The 20,962-nt window shown below is 38.6% G+C and overlaps 3 protein-coding genes across 3 annotated transcripts; all 3 read right to left on the reverse strand.

Moving 5' to 3' along the window:
• Positions 1 to 2,625: 2,625 nt before the first annotated feature.
• Positions 2,626 to 3,736, reverse strand: LOC146312908 (4-galactosyl-N-acetylglucosaminide 3-alpha-L-fucosyltransferase 9-like). The gene has a single exon (XM_084738587.1). The coding sequence runs from the start codon at positions 3,734 to 3,736 to the stop codon at positions 2,627 to 2,629; it is 1,110 nt and encodes a 369-aa protein (XP_084594713.1). The 3' UTR covers position 2,626.
• An 8,420-nt stretch (positions 3,737 to 12,156) lies between these two features.
• LOC146312909 (4-galactosyl-N-acetylglucosaminide 3-alpha-L-fucosyltransferase 9-like) lies at positions 12,157 to 14,838 on the reverse strand. Its single transcript, XM_084738590.1, has 2 exons — positions 14,702 to 14,838; positions 12,157 to 13,485 (listed from the first exon to the last, which is right to left on the reverse strand). Exon 2 carries the CDS (start codon positions 13,483 to 13,485, stop codon positions 12,394 to 12,396), a length of 1,092 nt encoding a protein of 363 aa, XP_084594716.1. The 5' UTR covers positions 14,702 to 14,838; the 3' UTR covers positions 12,157 to 12,393.
• A 2,453-nt stretch (positions 14,839 to 17,291) lies between these two features.
• LOC146312910 (4-galactosyl-N-acetylglucosaminide 3-alpha-L-fucosyltransferase 9-like) lies at positions 17,292 to 18,383 on the reverse strand. Its single transcript, XM_084738592.1, has one exon. It carries the CDS (start codon positions 18,381 to 18,383, stop codon positions 17,292 to 17,294), a length of 1,092 nt encoding a protein of 363 aa, XP_084594718.1.
• Between the last annotated feature and the right edge of the window lie 2,579 nt (positions 18,384 to 20,962).

Raw genomic sequence — 20,962 nt, forward strand, 5'->3', positions numbered from 1 at the left:
TAAGTGTGTGTAGATCCAGACTGAGACTGCACAGGTCTAACAGGTTACACTCAGCTTAACAAAACTCCTATCACTCACAGGTTATGTGTTGTTTTAACTGAGGCCACACCTACTCATAAGTCCAAGCAATACTGTGCATGTGCAGGACTCAAGGTCAAGTTAGCAACTTTTGGGTGACTTTAACAAGAAAGGCACAAATACTTGGGTAGGTAGAGAAAACAAAACTGCTTGGATCCGTTTTTGAAAAGATTCTGTTTTGGGTTAAATTAAGGAGATTGCTTACATAAGTTCATATATGATACATAGCATAAGACGTATGTATTTATGTCCCTAATGTCTTTAAAGAGTAGTGAACTTTGACGATTGGTTTCACAGAGGACACAAACCCTGAGTTCCTGAGCAAAAATCCTGTGTTTGTTTGACCCATCCATCCATCCATCCATCCATCCATCCATCCATGCCAACTCTCCTAAAGGCACACTCTCTCACTCTTTATAGCATCTCACCTCACTTTGATGGCACATTTAAGCATAAGGCTAGACTAAAGCATCCAAAAACCTACAGTATCAGACTTTGACATATAGGTCACTGACACGTTGGGAGTGAGGATGGGCAGGTCATGACGGAAGAATCAAAGGAAAAACGAGACACAAACTGTCACTAGAATCTTTGTATCCATCTCTACTGGATCATCTGATCCATGCATAGACGGGCAACAAGTGACAGAAAGACAGGTTAACGTGTGAGATGGATGTTTGCTTCCTTAAACATTTGAGTTTGACATGATTTATAAAATGTCAGAACATAGGGGGAAACAGCCAATCCAGCTCTGTCCAAAGGTAACAAAATACCTCGAGAGCTAAAAAAATAACATGTTACATCTGGTTAAACTGTAGAAAAAACAAGGTGTACAAACAGGCAGATGTGCTGAGCAATTTCACATTAAAGCCAGTTCAGCAATTTCTCCCTGATTCCGGTTAAATTTTAAAGGGGATTTATTATGCTTTTCCTCTTTTCTGACCTATAAATGTTGTCACAATGTCGGATACTTGTGTTAAACGATTCCAAAGCGTCAAATATTGAGGTTCATGCATTTGGAAGTGAGCCCTGCAAGCTGTTTTGGATGGCTCTGCATGCTGTGTTTTACTGTCTTTTTTTTAACGGTGTAGTAACATTCACGTCAATGCGTGCCAGACTTACTTATATGGTCATACCCCGGCATGTGGTCTAGGCCTGCCCGCTCCCCCGCTCTGCTTCGGAAGTTATATCGCTGCTCTGAGGGGTGTACTACGAAGCGAGATTAATGTGTTAGCGAGCTATGTTGAGTCTAAACCCAGGATTTTTAGTGTCACGAAGGTGGCTCTCTTTTAACCTGGTAACCATGGTGACTTATACTAAACTTATAACCTGGTCGCGAGCAGGTTGTGTTCAGAGTTTCAAATTAAATCGTCTGTAAAACACGCTGTTCTTTAACTAATTATTGTCCTTAGCTTTTAAACTGAGGGAGGACGTTAACATTGAAAAATTACTGAGCTGTATGTTCATAATAATAAATTCATCATCATTTATCACGGACAATCTAAAATCAGTTACACTCATTTTACGTTGGTTTGGTCAAAAACTTTAGTGATGTCCACGTCTCTGTCATCATAGGACAGTGTCAGACAGACTTCCTCATGTTTAAATCTGCTGTATGGAGTTTTATTGTTTAATGTGCAGTTTTCATGTTAGAATAAACGGCAGCATTAAGAGCTTTAGTCAGTAATTTTCTAACAGCAAACTTCTCCTCCTGCTTTATTTGCAGCAACAATGTTGTTTTTTTGCCGTAATGTATTTAGTATACTTTCCACAGCTCATAATTATAACAACTTGATCATTTTGACTTAAGTAAGTGGCTCGCGATCGCTTCATTTCATGTGGAATAAGAGTCAAATAATGCAACAAATGCCCCTTTTATGTGAGCGTGCACAGAGTCTGAAGACAAAAACCTGGATTAACAAAGCAAGTTGATAACCACCATCGTGATACCTGTTATCTCTGATTGCAGTTTTAGGCTTTGTCGATTAAGATCATGCAGAAAAAGTCTGGCTGTGTTGAGCTTCTGCCGTAGTACACCCCTTGCTGTCTACAACGATTTAACAGTGTTAGCACGTTGAGCAATGGCTCCCAGAAAATTATTGTTCGGGTGTGAGAGAAAGTCAACTTTGTTTAGCTTTCCTAAAGAGGCAAGCACCAGGCAGAAGTGGATACAGTTGCTTTTTCCCGGCCAACAAAGGAAAAATACCTCAGTGTTTGTCTGTCTACGGCACTTCACAGGTGACTGTTTTGTCAACATGGGCCAGTACGAAGCTGAATTAGCCGGTAGCCAGGCTCGGCAGCGCTCGCCAGTCCTTCGGAAGTCCTTGGGAGTGTGACCAATCACACAAAAATCAGTTTTTTGCGGGATGCAGAAAATACAAGGAAGAGATCCAGCGGGCGATTGTGTGTAGCTGCTCCAAAATCAAATACAAAGGCCTGAAAATTAGTATAATAGGTCCCCTTTAACAAAATAGTATCCACATATGCCAAAACCTAGGTTGAATATTCAGGTATTTGTTCTTGTATATAATATCTCAATCAAATCTTGTCAATCAAAGTACCACTTGTAAAGGTCACGAACTACATGATAATCCTTGTCTTTTGACATGTGGTCGCAGGCGAGGCAGATGGGCTCAATGAATTCATTTTGGAGTGACAGGAGATGAGGGGTGGCTTTGAAGAACTTCCTCCACTTAAAGTAACGCATGTATGCCTCATCATTTTTGTCCAAGTCAAGCAGAAAGTCTGCCAGTGCCTTTGCATCAGGGAAATCATTAATGTGAATGAAGGAGTCAGAAGGATAGAAGTGCTCATAGTTTTCTCTTGGTGGACCCAAAACTACAGGGACTGTCCCAGCCACAAAGGGCCCGTTAACCTTCTCTGTGATGTAGTCTTTGTGGATCGAGTTTTCAAATGCAAGGTAAAACTTGCAGGTTGCAAGGGTTGAGTAATAGTCTTCATAACTCAAATGGTTCCCAAAAGCTCTACCATAGAGCTGGATCTTAATGTGTTGGGACAGTTCACGATAATATTTTTCTCTCACAGCTGTTCCAGTGGCTTGGTCTTTGTTACTGACAATCCAACACACTAGTTTGTCTTTCTTGGGCAGAACAAAGTCAACTTGTTCTTCTGGGTTCATGACAGTGAGCTCATTTCTCACTGTGATGTCAGCATCTCTTCTGTAGCCCAGGGATAAGTTAAACAGGTTTTCTAGACCTGGTATCTTCCACGTGTTCGTTGGGGATTCCACATGGTACCAGATCCACTTCTGAAAAGCTGGACGTGGCTCCTTGGGCATGTTTGACAAATCTCCATTTATGTTTCTATGAAAGAAAATGACTCCCTTTGCTTTGCTGTAGAGGGATGTGTCATCTGTCAGAACGCAGCTGTCAATTTTGAAATAGGTGTAGCAAAGTTTGAAATCAAACGTCACACCAATAGGCCAGTAATACAGCAGGACTGTGGGCTTTTCATGTTGATCCGTGACTTCATCTTCATCAGTTTCCTCATCAGATAATGTAGATTTAGATGTAGATGTACCCGGGCAAACAGGAGATGGAGGCTCAAAATACAGAAAGAACGCAGCAACACAGCAGACAAGGCCAACAGCAGATATCGCTGATATGAAGAGAGTTTTCATGGAAGCTGATGAAATCATCTGCAGAAGAAAAAGAAACTGAGGTGAGCGCTTCAGTTCATTGTTATCTATTATCTTGGTCAATTTTGGATTAATTCAGCAACTATCATGCCATATTTCTTTACAAATTTGCTACCTCTCTGATTCACAGTAGAAAAAGTACTGTACAAAAATAAAAACAGAATTATGCATACATCTAACCTCTGTTTGCTTATCCAAGTATGTAAGTTAAGCTACCTTTAGGCATGTGTGAAGTTGAGGTTGTATGTTTTTTTTTTTTTGTTGTAGCAAGTAACATTATGCATTAGTTTTACTAATTAAATAAGTTATTTATTTACCCTTTCAAATAAACTAAATAAGACTTTTTTAAAACAAACTGCATCCAGACAATGTTAAAATATTTACTAAGTTTAAAAAGTCTTAATCAACATTATTAATTAAATATATTTTTTTTTGGAGCTGCTGATGGAAGTAGCTAAGAGTGAGACATCTAGTTTCCTTCTCATCTGTGTTGAGAGTTGTACATGTGCAGTGAGGATCTCTTGGTACTTTTGCCTGGGCCCTGCCATTTAGCTAGCAAACGGACTCTGTCCAGACTGAAATATCTCTGTGAACACACCCGGCTAACAGCTTCCAAGACAGTTGGTGGACAGTTTGACAACAGGGAATACAGTTCTGAGGTGGTTTTCTTGCTGGGTTTGGCTCCCTGGCAGCCCGGGCCTGATTCAGCTAATTAGCTTCATGGCTAACCAAACTACCTAGTAAAAGTAGCTACAGAGAAGAGCAGACCCAAACTGTTTCTCAATATGCGTTCTTCTCTGTACTTGTGTTCTGGTGTACTTGAGAAATGTCATCAGTCTCAGTCCAAGTTCCAATTCAAAAGTCTGCATCTCGCCAAGTACAGTCAAATACCCGGATGTGTTCCTGCCCCGCCCGTTTTATTGAGGATGCAGATGGTGACTTGTGTGGATGTATCCCAGAATGCATTTTGTAGTAACAATGGCAGAGGAGAAGACCCACAACTTTAAGTTACAAGTGTCGAAATACGACTGTTTTAGCATCACGGAATGCAATTTTAAGATTATTTTATGTGAGAATGTAGACATTAAAACTCTGGTAAATCTGTGGTCGATTCATCACGATAGCACGCAGTTTAAAATTTGCTCTGAAGTTTTCAGAGATGTGTCATCCTGCTAATGGGACACCCAGCATACCTCGCCAGCTGGCAAGATGACTGGGCTGTTAGCATTCATGTTACCCCGTTAAAAACAGCCTTATCCCAGCATGACCTTTTGAAATTGGCTGCTGGCTCTGATATCTCAATAGTAGTAAAACGAGATATAATTCATTTTCCTCACATTTAAACCAAAAGATAGAAGGTTGTATTTTATGTCATATTTTGTTTTATTTCAAATATACATTAATGGTGAAAAGTGGTGGAAGTGGGTAAGCCAAGACAAGTTGAGATGGTGACATACTGTCCCAATAGCAGAATGACCGTCCTGTGTCCTCCTGTCCCCGAGAGACTGTACTCCCAAGTCGAACTTGCTAAGTCCGAACTGCCAAGTCCGTAAGTCCGAACGTGGCGTACTTGGTATTGAGAAATGGCTCCAGTTAGCCTACTTCAGCAGCAAGTAAATCAGCTAACTACTATCTGTCCATCTGGTAACTGGTAAGCTAAATCACTTTGGTACTGTACTCAGCTGTAAAACTGGCTTTAATAACATTTCGTGACATCTTTATTACAAGTCCAAATGATACCACTTTTCTTGAAGTCAAGGGAACTCATACTCATATTCATGTTTTATAAAACATTTGACAATGTAAGAAAATCTTTGACATCTTTTTGACAAGTCCAAATATGAAGTCAATGTTAAAATGTAAATGTTTGACATCATTGAGAAAAATTTTATAATAATGTTTCAGCATATTGTATTGTAGAGAATCTGGCTGTGACGGTAGCACAGGTCTTCTCAGACCAGGCGTTCCCACTGGCTGTTCTGCTAGTGCAGCTGTGTGTGCAAATTCTTTCAGTGAGACCCTGAATCAATGGCTGAAACTCCTGGAGGAAAAGTCGCAATAAACCTGAATTATCAGAAAGAGAATCTTAAAAAGAGTCCAGCTAATGAGCAACATAGTCAGCCCAGGAGTTTGTTTGTCAGCTCACTCGGTTACCTTTTACTTCACCTTCAGTTGTGTTCATTCACGTGTATCACAGATCTTTGCTGAGTGCCAAGAGGACCAGGCAGAGCTGAGACACCGAGCCGACAAACAACTGCTCAGAGATGGCGAGCTCTTCAGAGGAGGATCTGCAGCAGACTGGCACTTCTGGAGAAAAAAAAAACGCTGGAGTCGCTGTGATGCCGGCTGCTTTACTGGCAGGTTAAAGAGGATTTATCTTCACTCTTGCTTCAACCTTCTGCAGCAACAATGAAGGGATCATGGACCTGCCAGACGAGAGCACATCATTTGTCTTTTAAACTTTTGAGATGAAAAAGTGATCTTCATGTTTGCTTGTAAACCTGTGTGCAGCAGCCCCATGGAGGAGCTGACCATGCTGTTTACAGAGTGAGTAAATGACACACAAAGACTGACACCATGCTTTTGTACTGACATTTTTGGCTGCGAATAACTTCAGACTGTTGTTGTCTGAATTGATAATTTTGCAGAAATCGCTTTTATTTCACTTGAGCATCTGCCCCCTCATATATACTTCACTGCTAACACGAATGTGTGGCTCGACTGGATCAACAGAGAAGCTTGGACTACAAAACACACAGAGGAAGTGTGACTTCATTCTCTGCAGGATGCCCTCACTCAACTCGGTCTCTGCATAGAAAAAACGATGTTTGCTGTCATGTGAGTTAAATTACAGACCCGCTCCCCTCAACCCCCACCCCTAAAAACAAAAAAGACTTAATTACAATTATGAGAGCTTGTAATTCTTTAATTCCCTCCCTACTCATCAGAGGACCAGACTACGTGACAAACGTTTTTAAGAACTTCTCCTGTGTTGAAAAAGAGAAACTACAGAGAACACTGGTTAGGTGAGTCTTGGTTATTTGAAAAGACATATTCTGTGCACAGTGAAATGTGATATCTGTTTTTTGCATGTCCGTTGGTGATTTTGCATCCCTAAATGACAGACTTAACTGTTCACAGTTAGCTTGGTACGTATTCGTAATAGTTATTGCTCGTCAGGGTGATATAAGCACCAGCTACCAGAAAAAACATTGGTAAAACATGAAAGTGACTGGTAGATTTCAGACACAAAATGCCTACTTACTAGTGAGTGGCTGGTGAATTTGAACTGTGGTGACAAAATCCAACGAACCAAAAACGTGTTAATATTCTGGGTGAGCACGCTTTTTTCTCCCCACTGCTCCTGACCAATCATACTCTGACTCATCTCCTGACATTTTCACATCTAACTCGGTGGATTAAATGTTAAATTATTTCAAACCACATCTGAGTTGGTGACAGCTGGAACAGTGAAAAGCAAACCAAGACCTTTTCTGGTGAGTTTTATTTTGTTTCTGTTGAGTTTGAATGAAGATTGTGATGTTACCAGTTAACAGTTATCAATGAGGTGATTATCAAAATGCTCAAAAACACTTTATATAAAACAAATGGTGAATATTGACAAGGGGAAAAAAGGGTTGATCCTGACTAACTGTTTCTAGGGCTGCAACTGGGTGGGGTGGCACTTACCCAAATTCTTTCTATATGAAGGATGGTACACCTTTTGTCCTCTATTGTTATAACTATTATCTTTTCTCTTTATTAATTTCATTATTTTAATGTTATTACAGTAGTAGTAGAATTAATTATTATTATTATTATTACACAGACACTCACATATGCACACTCATCAACACCAAACCTGCTGTTATACATGACAAAACTGACCCTACTTGCTGTTTTTGTATTATTCCTGTTGCTCTGTCATACTGTTTTGTTTTGTAACTTGTTCTGTATTTTGTCTTATACCTGTATTGTTCTGTCCCTTAATCGCCAACTTTTCTGGTGAGTTTTATTTTGTGTCTGGCAAGTTTGAATGAAGATCATGATGCTACCTAGCTAGTTAACAGTTATCAAATGCAACTAAGGTGATTATCAAAATGCTCAAAAACACTATATATAAAAATATTGTGAAAACATAAAACAAATGGTGAAAACACTATTTGTAAAACAAATGGTGAATATTAACAATATGTACCCAGCTAAAAATTGATAAATAGAAAGACATGCCCCTCAACAATATAGACAATATGATCAACAGCAGCTCAGGAGCACAACAGTCAAAGTTATGTTTGTTGTCTTCCTTCTGTGTTCTTTGCAGTCAGAAATTTTCATACAACTTTGGCTTTTATAATCTCACCGCATTTGTTCAATTATGAAACACAAATGACTACAACAGTCAATATTTGTTTTTTAAGTATAAAGAAGGAGGAATGATTAATGTGTTAAAGGACCAGTGTGTAGGATTTAGTGGCTTTTAGTGGTGACATTGCAGATTGAAACCAACTAAATCACCTTTTCTTCACGCTCCTTTTCCAAATGTGTCAGTAGCTATGAGGGAAAAAAAAAACAGTAAATTGTAACAATCACTTTACATGTAAGATAATGTTTAAATAATACAAGACACAGAATGATTTTGTAGATTATAACAGGTCAACACAAGAGACTTCAAAAATAAGCATCGTATTGCTTATGATTTAGAGCTGCCGTCCCCGTACTTTTAAGGTCACCCTCTCCAACAACCCCACCAGGAATGATGCATTACCCAATCCACCACACCTCCACAAGCAACATGGTCTGTTTATAACGGTCACACTGGTGAAGGCCCTACATTGTTGTAAATTATCTATGATTTGCAACTTGCCAAAGAACAAGGAGAATGACACATGCATAGGTGCAGACACAGATACAGTACACTCTCCCTCTGGTTAAAGACACAGAAAACAAGACAGAGATTACACCATTATGCTGCCGTTACAGTTTTCCTCTTAAACACCCTGCTTTGAGAAATTGTGATTTAGGAATCCAGCATTACAGTGAATTTTCTCATTCAGAACATGCTGCTCTTACCTTTCTGTGGCTCAGAAGGGCTGTGTGTCTCTACCTGGTATTCAATAAAGACACTATGCCAGGTGTTTGATAGACAGAACATGGAGGGCTGTAAACAAGAAAAACCGGTATTTAATTATCTTACCAAACGCATCTGTTTGTAGTCATGCAGGATGTTTATTTTTATTTATCAAGAACCATGTAGCTGTCGAGTTGTACTTGTGGGACTTTAAGCTCTCCTCATACTTAACTGTGTGCTTCTGCCTGAAGTGGTGAAATGAGTTTGTTGTATTCCCTCTCTCTCCTATCATAGTCTTCTTGGACTTCTCACATATTACTGAAGTTTATTGTGCGTCTGATCTCTTGTAACCAAACCAACTCCACACTACAGAAGTTACATTTTTGGAACTAACTCTTCCACCGAATATTGCTATTATTACAATATGAACATTTGATCAGTTGTGCCAGAGCTGGCAACACTTGACAACATGGGGCACATAATTTTAAATAGTTACCAGGAAACTAAGGAAGGAAAGAGGAACTAACGGCTAGTGAACCACTGATTACTCAGTATCCACACAGTGACAGAAGAGACAGATAAAAAAAGACCAGCCAGGGATCTACCCCAAATACCATGGTAACTCAAAAACTAATAAAATAATGAATAATTAATTGCTTGTGTAGCTCTACAGTGTAACAATTTTAGCGCAATGTAAGATTAAAAGCAGGTGAATACATTCTACATGAGTTGCAGGATGAAAAAAAGGGAAGGAAAATAATGGCCGACCCCTCCCACACCAGAACATAACAATCACATACAAACATACTTAACACAGTTCCCTCCACTCTGCAGTGTTTAAACACTATACGTCTGTACAGTGGTGAAGGTAAACTAAAAGTTATTGTTTTATGAACTGAGGAAATTCTCCCACGTCTCAAGCCAACCATTTAACTCTTTATAACCCTGTTAGGCCTCCAAAAAATGCGTTGTCCAAAGACTGAAACTGGGCTAATTTTCTTTGGTCATGAAAAAGTCTGAAAAGTTTTGACAGAATAACAACTATATTAAAGTACAGTCTGTATAGCATGATCCTAATTGTGCAAATTTGGAAAGGCTTCAGGAGCTCCTCAAAATGCTCCTGCCAGTGAAAATACATCACATTTAAGAAAGGTTTTAAATGGTCAATTTAAATTAAATCGTCAACCTGTAATCTACAGAGTGGAATTAATCTGAGTGGTCCTGATCTGAGCCCAGCCCCAGGTGTAACAAATGCAGCATAGTTAAAAGCAGTTTGATAGTTTGGTCAAAATGTTTGTTTGTGCCCTTGAGTTGATAATGACATTGTTGCTTGAAAGGTGAGTGTGTGTAGATCCAGACTGAGACTGCACAGGTCTAACAGGTTACAGTCACCTTAACAAAACTCCTATCACTCACAGGTTATGTGTTTTTTTAACTGAAGCCACACCTACTCATAAGTCCAAGCAATACTGTGTCAGCATTTGAAACTTTTATTCAATTCATTTCAATTCAAAGAGGCTTTATTGGCATGGTCAAAATAAAGTACAGTATTGCCAAAGCACATCGTACAAAATGAAGCAAGAAAATCAATGCAAAAAATGCAATAAGACAAAATGTGCAAAGTACAAGAACACAAAACTGGACATATCTGATAGATGTCAGCAACAATATGTAAATAATAACGATAATAACATTATTTATTTATGTGGACATTTATGTACAGCTTGGTCTCATTCATGACTCATCGCGTACTGACAGTTTGTCACTGCCCCTTGGGGACTCATACAGACGGGCACAGTACCCATTAGCTGACAGCAAAACCCGTCTGTGGCTGTATAAGACTTACACTACACTGAGGTGTGTGAATGAAAGGAATGAATCTGGGAATTTGTTATACATAAAAAAGACATCAACAATCGCAATTGACAGCACTTAAACATAAAACATAAGCATCCTAAGACACATCATGAAGCATCATTTGGAAAATGATCATATCATATCATGGGATTAGAGCTCGTTAAGCAGCTGAATGCTGTGTGGGACAAAGGATCTTGTTTTTAGTCTGCATACTTTTGTCCTGAAGAACAAAGGACATATGATCTGTGCTAAACTGGTCTGACATGAAGTAATACTGCTCATTGGTTCCACAATAATCTTGTCATCCACTTTAACAACCCTGACCAGTTTGTTCTTGTTTTGAACAGACAAATTTATTTTTGGTCTGACAGATTATTACACCAAATTATCATATTTATTATAATCACAGTATTGTTACAAGGCACTGAAAAGTTTCAAAAAGTACTGATACACACAATGAAATAATGCCACTAATTTTTATATTAAAAACCTCTGAATGACTTGAAATCACATCACGTTTCTACTGTCATTGTTTTCACTGATGCAAAACAAAAAGGAAGGCTTTTTCTAACTTTGGTGGATGCTGGACAGTATTTACAGTTTAGAACGCTTCTGTAGTTAAATGGATTTCCTGGTGTGTATGGTGTGCTCTTACTGCACTGTTACACACATAATGGAAGCATGGCATATTAAAACATATTAAATGATCAATAGGTCCCCAACTCCCAAATTGTTGAATTCGAGGCTTACTCCTCTAGTGTCAGTTTTGCATGTGCAGGACTCAAGGTCAAGTTAGCAACAACACATATGCAACTTTTGGGTGACTTTAACAACAAAGGCACAAATACTTGGGTAGGTAGAGAAAACTAAACTACTTGGATAAGTTTTTTGAAAAGATTCTGTTTTGGATTAAATTAAGGAGATTGCTTACATAAGTTCATATATGATACATAGCATAAGACGTATGTAATTATGTCCCTCGTGTCTTTAAAGAGTAGTGAACTTTGACGATTGGTTTCACAGAGGACACAAACCCTGAGTTCCTGAGCAAAAATCCTGTTTGTTTGACCCATCCATCCATCCATCCATCCATCCATGCCAACTCTCCTAAAGGCACACTCTCTCACTCTTTATAGCATCTCACCTCGCTTTGATGGCACATTTAAGCATAAGGCTAGACTAAAGCATCCAAAAACCTACAGTATCAGACTTTGACATATAGGTCACTGACACGTTGGGAGTGAGGATGGGCAGGTCATGACGGAAGAATCAAAGGAAAAACGAGACACAAACTGTCACTAGAATCTTTGTATCCATCTCTACTGGATCATCTGATCCATGCATAGACGGGCAACAAGTGACAGAAAGACAGGTTAACATGTATGAGATGGATGTTTGCTTCCTTAAACATTTGAGTTTGACATGATTTATAAAATGTCAGAAAATAGGGGGAAACAGCCAATCCAGCTCTGTCCAAAGGTGACAAAATACCTCGAGAGCTAAAAAAATAACATGTTACATCTGGTTAAACTGTAGAAAAAACAAGGTGTACAAACAGGCAGATGTGCTGCGCAATTTCACATTAAAGCCAGTTCAGCAATTTCTCCCTGATTCCGGTTATATTTTAACAAAATAGTACCCACATATGCCAAAACCTAGGTTGAATATTCAGGTATTTGTTCTTGTATATAATCTCTCTTACTGTGCAGTGAGCCACTTTCAAAGGATGTTGTCAATCAAAGTACCACTTGTAAAGGTCATGAACTTCATGATAATCCTTGTCTCTTGACATGTGGTTGCAGGCGAGGCAGATAGGATGAATGAATTCATTTTGGGTAGACTGGAGATGAGGGGTGGCTTTGAAGTACTTCCTCCACTCAAAGTAACGCATGTACGCCTCATCATTTTTGTCCAAGTCAAGCAGAAAGTCTGCCAGTGCCTTTGCATCAGGGAAATCATTTATGTGAATGAAGGAGTCAGAAGGAAAGAAGTGCTCATAGTTTTCTCTTGGTGGACCCAAAACTACAGGGACTGTCCCAGCCACAAAGGGCCCATTAACCTTCTCTGTGATGTAGTCTTTGTGGATCGAGTTTTCAAATGCAAGGTAAAATTTGCAGGTTGCAAGGGTTGAGTAATACTCTTCATAACTCAAATGGTTCCCAAAAGCTCTACCATAGAGCTGGATCTTAATGTGTTGGGAGAGTTCACGATAATATTTTTCTCTCACAGCTGTTCCAGTGGCTGGGTCTTTGTTACTGACAATCCAACACACTAGTTTGTCTTTCTTGGGCAGAACAAAGTCAACTTGTTCTTCTGGGTTCATGACAGTGAGCTCATTCCTCACTGTGATGTCAGCATCTCTTCTGTAGCTCAGGGTTAAGTTAAACAGGTTTTCTAGACCTGGTATTTTTATCGTGTTTGTTGGGGATTCCACATGGTACCAGATCCACTTCTGAAAAGCTGGACGTGGCTCCTTGGGCATGTTTGACAAATCTCCATTTATGTTTCTATGAAAGAAAATGACTCCCTTTGCTTTGCTGTAGAGGGATGTGTCATCTGTCAGAACACAGCTGTCAATTTTAAAATGGGTGAAGCAAAGTTTGAAATCAAACCTCACACCAAGAGGCCAGGACCACAGCAGGACTGTGGGCTTTTCATGTTGATCCACGTCTTCATAATTTTTCTCATCAGCTAATGTAGATGTAGTTGGGCAAACAGGAGGCGGAGGCTCAAAATTGAGAAAGAATGCAGCAACACAGAGGACAAGCCCAACAGTAGATAACCGTGCTAACCACAGTGTTTTCTTGGAGGCTGGTGGATTCATCTGTGAAAGAAAAAAAAAAGAAAGTGATGCGATCATTTTACAATCTACTGTGTAAATCAGTTCATTGTTTATTTCTGGGTCAATTTTGGATTCAGTTCAATCCAAATCAATTTTCAGTAAGTACCATGAAACCCATAGTTCCCACCCAGAGGAAGCACTGAGTCAACAGTTGCAAGGAAAAGCTTCCTTTTAACAGGCAGTTGATTCAGCAACTATGGCGCCACATTTTGTTTACAACTGCAATGATGAAGTGTTTGAATTTGCTACCACTGTCATCCATGCCTCTTCTTCTCCATAGCAACAACGGCTGGGGCTCATGTAGTACATTGTAGTATTAAGACTCATCAGCCATGCCAAAATTACAGATAAGATATGATTTCTCAGAAACTAAGATGAAATAATTCAAACTTGCATCCACAATATAAACCTATAAGGTTGTTAAATTTTCCTGGAGAGCCACAATTCTAAGGGTAACAGCTCTAATCTGAGACTTGTTCCACACAAGTGTACTGTTTAAAGTGAAATATACTTTCCAAAAATACAAATAATAAAGCAAATATCTAACCTGTGTATTGCTCCTTCCAGTATGTCAGTTAAGCTCCATACAAGCAAGAGTGTAATTTTGACTTGTAAAGTGGTGAGGACATAAATTCAGCAGTTGGTCTGAGGGTCTGAGTACACTTTCACTTTCATTACAGCAATTTCCTGAATACAATATGTAAGAAATTATCAAGAGCTGCCAATCACAGTATTTTAACATTTAAACAACTGGTGTTTGTGCAAATATGCACATCCCTTATCTTTGATCGGTTTTGTATCGTGAGCCAAGTTAAATGTAAAAGCACAAATTCACCACACAAAACACCCTGTCACAAGCATGGCAAAGCATCTAAGTCAAATGCCTCAAGCCTCACTTCCGTTACTCAGTGCTGTTTTCAGATTCATCTAAAATGTCTTCCAACAATCATATCACCGTGTATCAGCGAGAGGCTCCACCTCATGAGTTACTTCAGGTTGTTTACTGTTGTTCATTAGTAGAAGGTAGGTTAGCTCAGTTTATGTGAATTATCAATGAGAAAATACCCTCTGAACTATTAAACCAAACTCTTTACTGTATAAACTGAAGTTCCACCGTCACTAAGATGGTTTCCTGATTCACTTCAATCTACAGGTACATTCGGCACACATCAGTTACTCAGTATCATAGGGAACTAACCTGTGATGAGTGAAGCCTTTGTCAAGAACGTACATGTATTGACTGGCCCTGTTGCCAGTACAGTGCTTCTTCACCCGACAAGCGGAAAGTGAAGTATGCGGTTCAGACCACTGAGCAGAACAGATGGGGGGGAGGGAGACAAACAAAACCTTCAAAAAGTGTTATGTTTATGTGTGGATTATTTCAAAGGGGAGTGTGCTTCTATCAAATGCACGTTTTCAATTACATAAATGATGTAAAAATAATTTACTGAAGGAGACAACTCAATGTTTTTCAGCAATTTGGGTGGCACATCCCCTCAGATTCCCCCAAAGACCCATGTCTATGCTCTGGTCGAAACTATTTCTCATTCAGGGTGAACATGAAGAAATTAACCCTTTGGAGAGCTGATGGCGATTAAACACATAATCATATACTAAATTACTTGTGGGGTTCAAGTAATCTGAGAAGTGGTGGGGACGTATCCACACTGTTCCTAACACAAATTACACCCACGCTAATATGTTAGAAACTGAGGTAGTATTTCATTGTGATGAAATTTTATACATGGTTTTATAAGTGCATCATTTATGCTTGTTCTTCAGCTCACACCATCGTTTAACTGATAAATATTTTTCTAAATTTCAGATGGAGCTCTTAATGATAGTCAAACAGGCCTCAACAGTAATTGTAAATGTATTGAATACTGTGCTATTATACAAGGTTGGTGTAAAAACTGAAAAAGGAAATCTAATGTTTCCTCATTTCATTTACCTGAATAACAGAGTTAACTAACAGTGTATCTTTTGCACGAACATTTACAAATCCTTCCAGATGCTTGCTTGTGTTTTATCAGCTCTCAGATGTACTCACTTTGGATAAAAGCATCTGCTAAATTAAATCATAAATTGTAAATTGCACTCAGGAGCATAAGCCATGTATGTTGCCCTCTGCCTGCAAACTTGACAATCAGACATTTCTGTATATTTGTAGCTTTTTTAGCTTCATTGCTTTGCATTTGTTTTTCAACTCTGGAAAATATCTCTGGTACAGCAGTCAAAATTCATCTTGTAAGTATAAATTAGGAAGAACCTCTGTTAAAGGACCATTGTGTAGATTTGGGTGACATCTAGCAGTGAGGTTCCAGATTGCAACCAACTAATTACAGCTCCCCTCACCCTCCTCTTCTAAGGGTGCAGGGAAACTTACAGTGGCTGCGAAAAATGCAAAAGATTCTTTCTAAAGCCAGTGCTTGGTTTGTTCCCTCTGAGGTAGCCTCCTGTAGAAACAACTCTATGGAAGAGGACCCGCTCCCCACAGTGATGTATCTAAAACACTTTTATTTATGACCATGAAAGATTTTTTTTTTTCCACAGCAGTTGTTTATATGGTGGTGATACATTTTGAAAATCCATGTTGAAACATTCAAAATCAATCCTAAAAAGAATGGCTTTACCTTTGCAACTTCAAGCAGGTGCTGACACGAAGGCGGGCAATAAAAGTATGAAGTAACTGCATCATCAGTAAAATTGAGCGTAAAAAAACAGCTACATGCCCATGTTTGAGCATTAAATAACTTAATTATTATTTTATGAAGTTATAACCACAATAAATGTATTACAGCTACAGAAAAACAAAAGAAAAACAAGAAAAGTCATGTTGCCTTTATAAGTTTCATGAAAGATATTGCCATTATCAGCCATTATCAGACATGGATACTATTTATTTATGTGGACATTATGTACAACCAGGTCTCATTTCCAACTCATCACATACTGACAGTTGTCAGTGCCCTTCAGCAACTCACACAGACACACACGGTACCTGTTAATTTCAAGTGATGTCAATGTAAAACCATCTGTTGTTGCTTCACAGCACCTGTTCAGTGAGGAACAAAATCAGTTAGAACAATCTAGTAGTACAACCAATAGTATAGGCCTACTAAATTGCCCCACAATGGCCCACCTTGACTAAAAGTACATACACATTACCTTCGCAAACATTTTAGCTGAACATGATTACGCACTGCAGCACAACACAATGCAAAAGTTGTACTCACAGAAGCAAACTGTTTTATATCTTTACTTTATTATATATATTTTTTTAACAAATCCTTTAATTTATACTGTCAGAAAACAGTCAAAAGGAAGACTTAAAATAGCAATTGTCACTATTAATATTATAAGTAAAACTAAGACACAAGCAAAAGACACTAAAACAGTAAAGTAAGGCAAAACAGTTAAAGGAGATAAGAACAAGAAAACATGAAAAACATGACAATAATAAATGAAAACAGAGGGAGGAAATTACAGAAACATCATCTGATGTTGTCTAGTCAATATAAATAAATAAAAAAAATTAAATAAGACAACTTCATGAAATGGCAATAAGTTCAACTATATTAAAACGAGATGACATCACATAAAAGTAAAAAAAAAAAAAGGTTTTAAGAAGTGACTTAAAAGATATCACTGATTCTGTAAAACCTGTTTCCATTCATATTTTAACAAAATAGTATCCACATATGCCAAAACCTAGGTTGAATATTTAGGTATTTGTTCTTGTATATAATATCTCTTACTGTGTAGTGAGCCACTTTCAAAGGATGTTGTCAATCAAAGTACCACTTGTAAAGGTCATGAACTTCATGATAATCCTTGTCTCTTGACATGTGGTCGCAGGCGAGGCAGATAGGATGAATGAATTCATTTTGGGTAGACTGGAGATGAGGGGTGGCTTTGAAGAACTTCCTCCACTCAAAGTAACGCATGTACGCCTCATCATTTTTGTCCATGTCAAGCAGAAAGTCTGCCAGTGCCTTTGCATCAGGAAAATCATTAATGTGAATGAAGGAGTCAGAAGGATAGAAGTGCTCATAGTTTTCTCTTGGTGGACCCAAAACAACAGGGACTGTCCCAGCCACAAAGGGCCCATTAACCTTCTCTGTGATGTAGTCTTTGTGGATCGAGTTCTCAAATGCAAGGTAAAACTTGCAGGTTGCAAGGGTTGAGTAATAGTCTTCATAACTCAAATGGTTCCCAAAAGCTCTACCATAGAGCTGGATCTTAATGTGTTGGGACAGTTCATGATAATATTTTTCTCTCACAGCTGTTCCAGTGGCTGGATTGTTGTTACTGACAATCCAACACACTAGTTTGTCTTTCTTGGGCAGAACAAAGTCAACTTGTTCTTCTGGGTTCATGACAGTGAGCTCATTTCTCACTGTGATGTCAGCATCTCTTCTGTAGCTCAGGGTTAAGTTAAACAGGTTTTCTAGACCCGGTATTTTTATCGTGTTCGTTGGGGATTCCACATGGTACCAGATCCACTTCTGAAAAGCTGGACGTGGCTCCTTGGGCATGTTTGACAAATCTCCATTTATGTTTCTATGAAAGAAAATGACTCCCTTTGCTTTGCTGTAGAGGGATGTGTCATCTGTCAGAACACAGCTGTCAATTTTAAAATGGGTGAAGCAAAGTTTGAAATCAAACCTCACACCAAGAGGCCAGGACCACAACAGGACTGTGGGCTTTTCATGTTGATCCACGTCTTCATAATTTTTCTCATCAGCTAATGTAGATGTAGCTGGGCAAACAGGAGACGGAGGCTCAAAATAGAGAAAGAATGAAACAACACAGAGGACAAGCCCAACAGTAGATATCTTTGTTAACCACAGTGTTTTTTTGGAGGCTGGTGGATTCATCTGTGAAAACAGAAAAAGAAACTGATGTGATCACTCTACAACAAAATGCGTAAGTCAGTTCATTGTAAATGGGTTAATTTTGGATTGTTTTTATACAGAGCAGGGCGGGAACTGCACTCTTTATGAACGTGATTGTTCCCCTTAAGAGCAAGAACTAAGGTGACACTGGCGAGGAAAAGTTTCCTTATAACAGGCAGCCAATCCAGGAACCATGGTGCCACATGAGTTTGAATTTGCTACTGCTGTCACACTTCTTCTTCTTCTCCATAGTGACACTGGCTGAGGCTCATGGTTTTTGAGTGCCTAAGTCAGTAAGTGCTCCATGGGACCTAAATTCTGAAAAAATATGAACAGATTTTCAGTACTTGTAAATTTATATTTGCTTTGTCAATAACCATCAACTACAGTTCATATTTTTTCCAAAGTTAGGTCCCCACAGGGAGGGTTTTGATGTAGGCCCTCTATGGTAGTATTAACACCCTTCTGCAGTCTTGACAATCATTTTCATACAATTTTAGGTTCTATAACTCTGCTGCATTTGTTCATTTCTGCAAAACAAATGACTTGAACAATCAAAAGCTGTCTTTTAAGTATAAATCAGGATGATAAAGGACCATTGTGAAGAATTTAATGGCATCTCGCAGTGAAGTTCTTGACTGTGACCACCTAAGTACTGCTCCCCTCACCCTCCTCTTCCAAGGGTGTAGGAGAACCCATGATGGCCATGAAAAACACAAAAGGCCCTATCTAAAGCCAGTGTTTGCTTTGTCTGTTCTAAGGTAGCCTCCTGTAGAAACATGGTGGTGTAACATGGCAGAATCCATGGGAAAAAAAACACTCCCCACAGTGATGTTGGGATGCTGGGTACGATGTCATATTAACATTTATGCTGTTTATTGATTTACAACATCAGCTCAAGCATTGAGTAACATGCAAGAAATCATTCCAACGTAAAAGTTAGCAGCACAGTGGATTTAATATTTTTTCTCCAGTCTGTAGCTGGCTAATGCTAACTAATAAAGTTGAAAAGGCAGCAAAACATCCTTTCATTCATCATTCATTCTTCTAATTTTTTCTTTATTAACTCTGCCAGATTTAAGCCTGGAGGGGATGTTTGCTTGCTTGTCTGTGTGCTTGTCTGCAGCTTATCTTGCATACTAATGGACCAATCAGCTCTTTGTTGACATCACAGTGTCTGATCCATTGCCATTAAAAGCTCAGACGGATCAGTAATAATTTTTGTGCTGCCTACGCTGTAACCACACCTTCAGTGATAGAACTAGAGAGAGGGGAGTAAAAATAGCCAAGTGTAAGGTTTTCATGCCCATGTACAAGACTCCAACTGGTAACTGGTCCAACACGTCAGTTATGACCACTGCTTTGCATTAAATGCAAGAAATATAATTATTGTAAGAGACATGCAGAACAGCAGCTGTAGATTACAAAAAGAGTTGAAAACAAAAGACTCACTAAAACAAATGCTTATGATTTAGAAATCCAGCATTACAGTGAATATTTTCTTTCTTTAAAGGAATTAAAACATGCAGTTCTTACCTTTCTATAGAGTAGAAGTGCTGGAAGTCTCTCCCTGGTATTCAGTAGAGCAACTGTTGCAGCAGTTTCATATGAAGATGCATTTTTCCATTGTGACGGGATCTTAGTAACAACAAACACCAGTTTTATTTGCTCACACTGCTGAACACGACGATGGTCTGACATGACACACCTCTGGTTTCACAAGATGGCTCATTACAGGATATGTGATGACACCATATCTGTCCATCAGGTAACTATAAAATACTCTGTAAATACTCTGTCACCAAACTGGCCTTATGACATTTAATGACATTTTTATGACAAATCAAAGATATGCCATTTTAGTTGAAGTCAAAGTAGTTGAAGTTAAGTATTCATTACACTGTTATAAAAGCATTTGACAGTGTAATAACACTTAATTACATTTTTATGTTGTATCTAAAAAATGTTAGTCAGGCTGAAGTGAATAATTCATGACACCACAGTGAAAGCAGTGTAATAACATGTCCAAAATGTACCATTTTACTTGAGATCAAGTGAATTATTCATGACAACATAATAAAAGCATTTAATTGTATAACAACAATTCCACAACAAGTTCAAAATGTATCACTGTAGTTGATATTAAGGAAAATATTTATTACATATTTATCATGACAGTCAATATCAAAACCAGCCACATATGACAGAATAATGTAATGATATAAAGCAAAATATAGATTTTTTTTTTTTAAGTTTAATAATATCAAGTTATCATAAAAAAGGCACTGATAGGTTATGTTGTCTTTATTAATATCAAGTTGAGATAAAAAGATGTGTGTGTGTGTGTGTGTGTGTGTCTGTGATCTACAGGATCCAGACTCACTGCACCGGTCTGAGAAGTTACATTTGCGTTGAGCTCAAAATAACTCCCTCACTTTTCTCTCTCACTCACAGGCCATGTGTTGATGACTGATGCCACACCCACTCTTTAGCCCAACCTACACCATATCAGCATTTGAAACTTTTATTGATGACTGTGAAACACTTTATTTTCATAGAGA

Source organism: Lutjanus erythropterus, chromosome 16 (assembly GCF_056507025.1).
Source record: "Lutjanus erythropterus isolate fLutEry1 chromosome 16, fLutEry1.hap2, whole genome shotgun sequence".
Taxonomy (NCBI): domain Eukaryota; kingdom Metazoa; phylum Chordata; class Actinopteri; order Lutjaniformes; family Lutjanidae; genus Lutjanus; species Lutjanus erythropterus.

Bases quoted from the DNA above. Each gene is read 5' to 3' on its own strand.
- LOC146312908 (XM_084738587.1), bottom strand. From the start codon at position 3,736: ATGATTTCATCAGCTTCCATGAAAACTCTCTTCATATCAGCGATATCT.
- LOC146312909 (XM_084738590.1), bottom strand. From the start codon at position 13,485: ATGAATCCACCAGCCTCCAAGAAAACACTGTGGTTAGCACGGTTATCT.
- LOC146312910 (XM_084738592.1), bottom strand. From the start codon at position 18,383: ATGAATCCACCAGCCTCCAAAAAAACACTGTGGTTAACAAAGATATCT.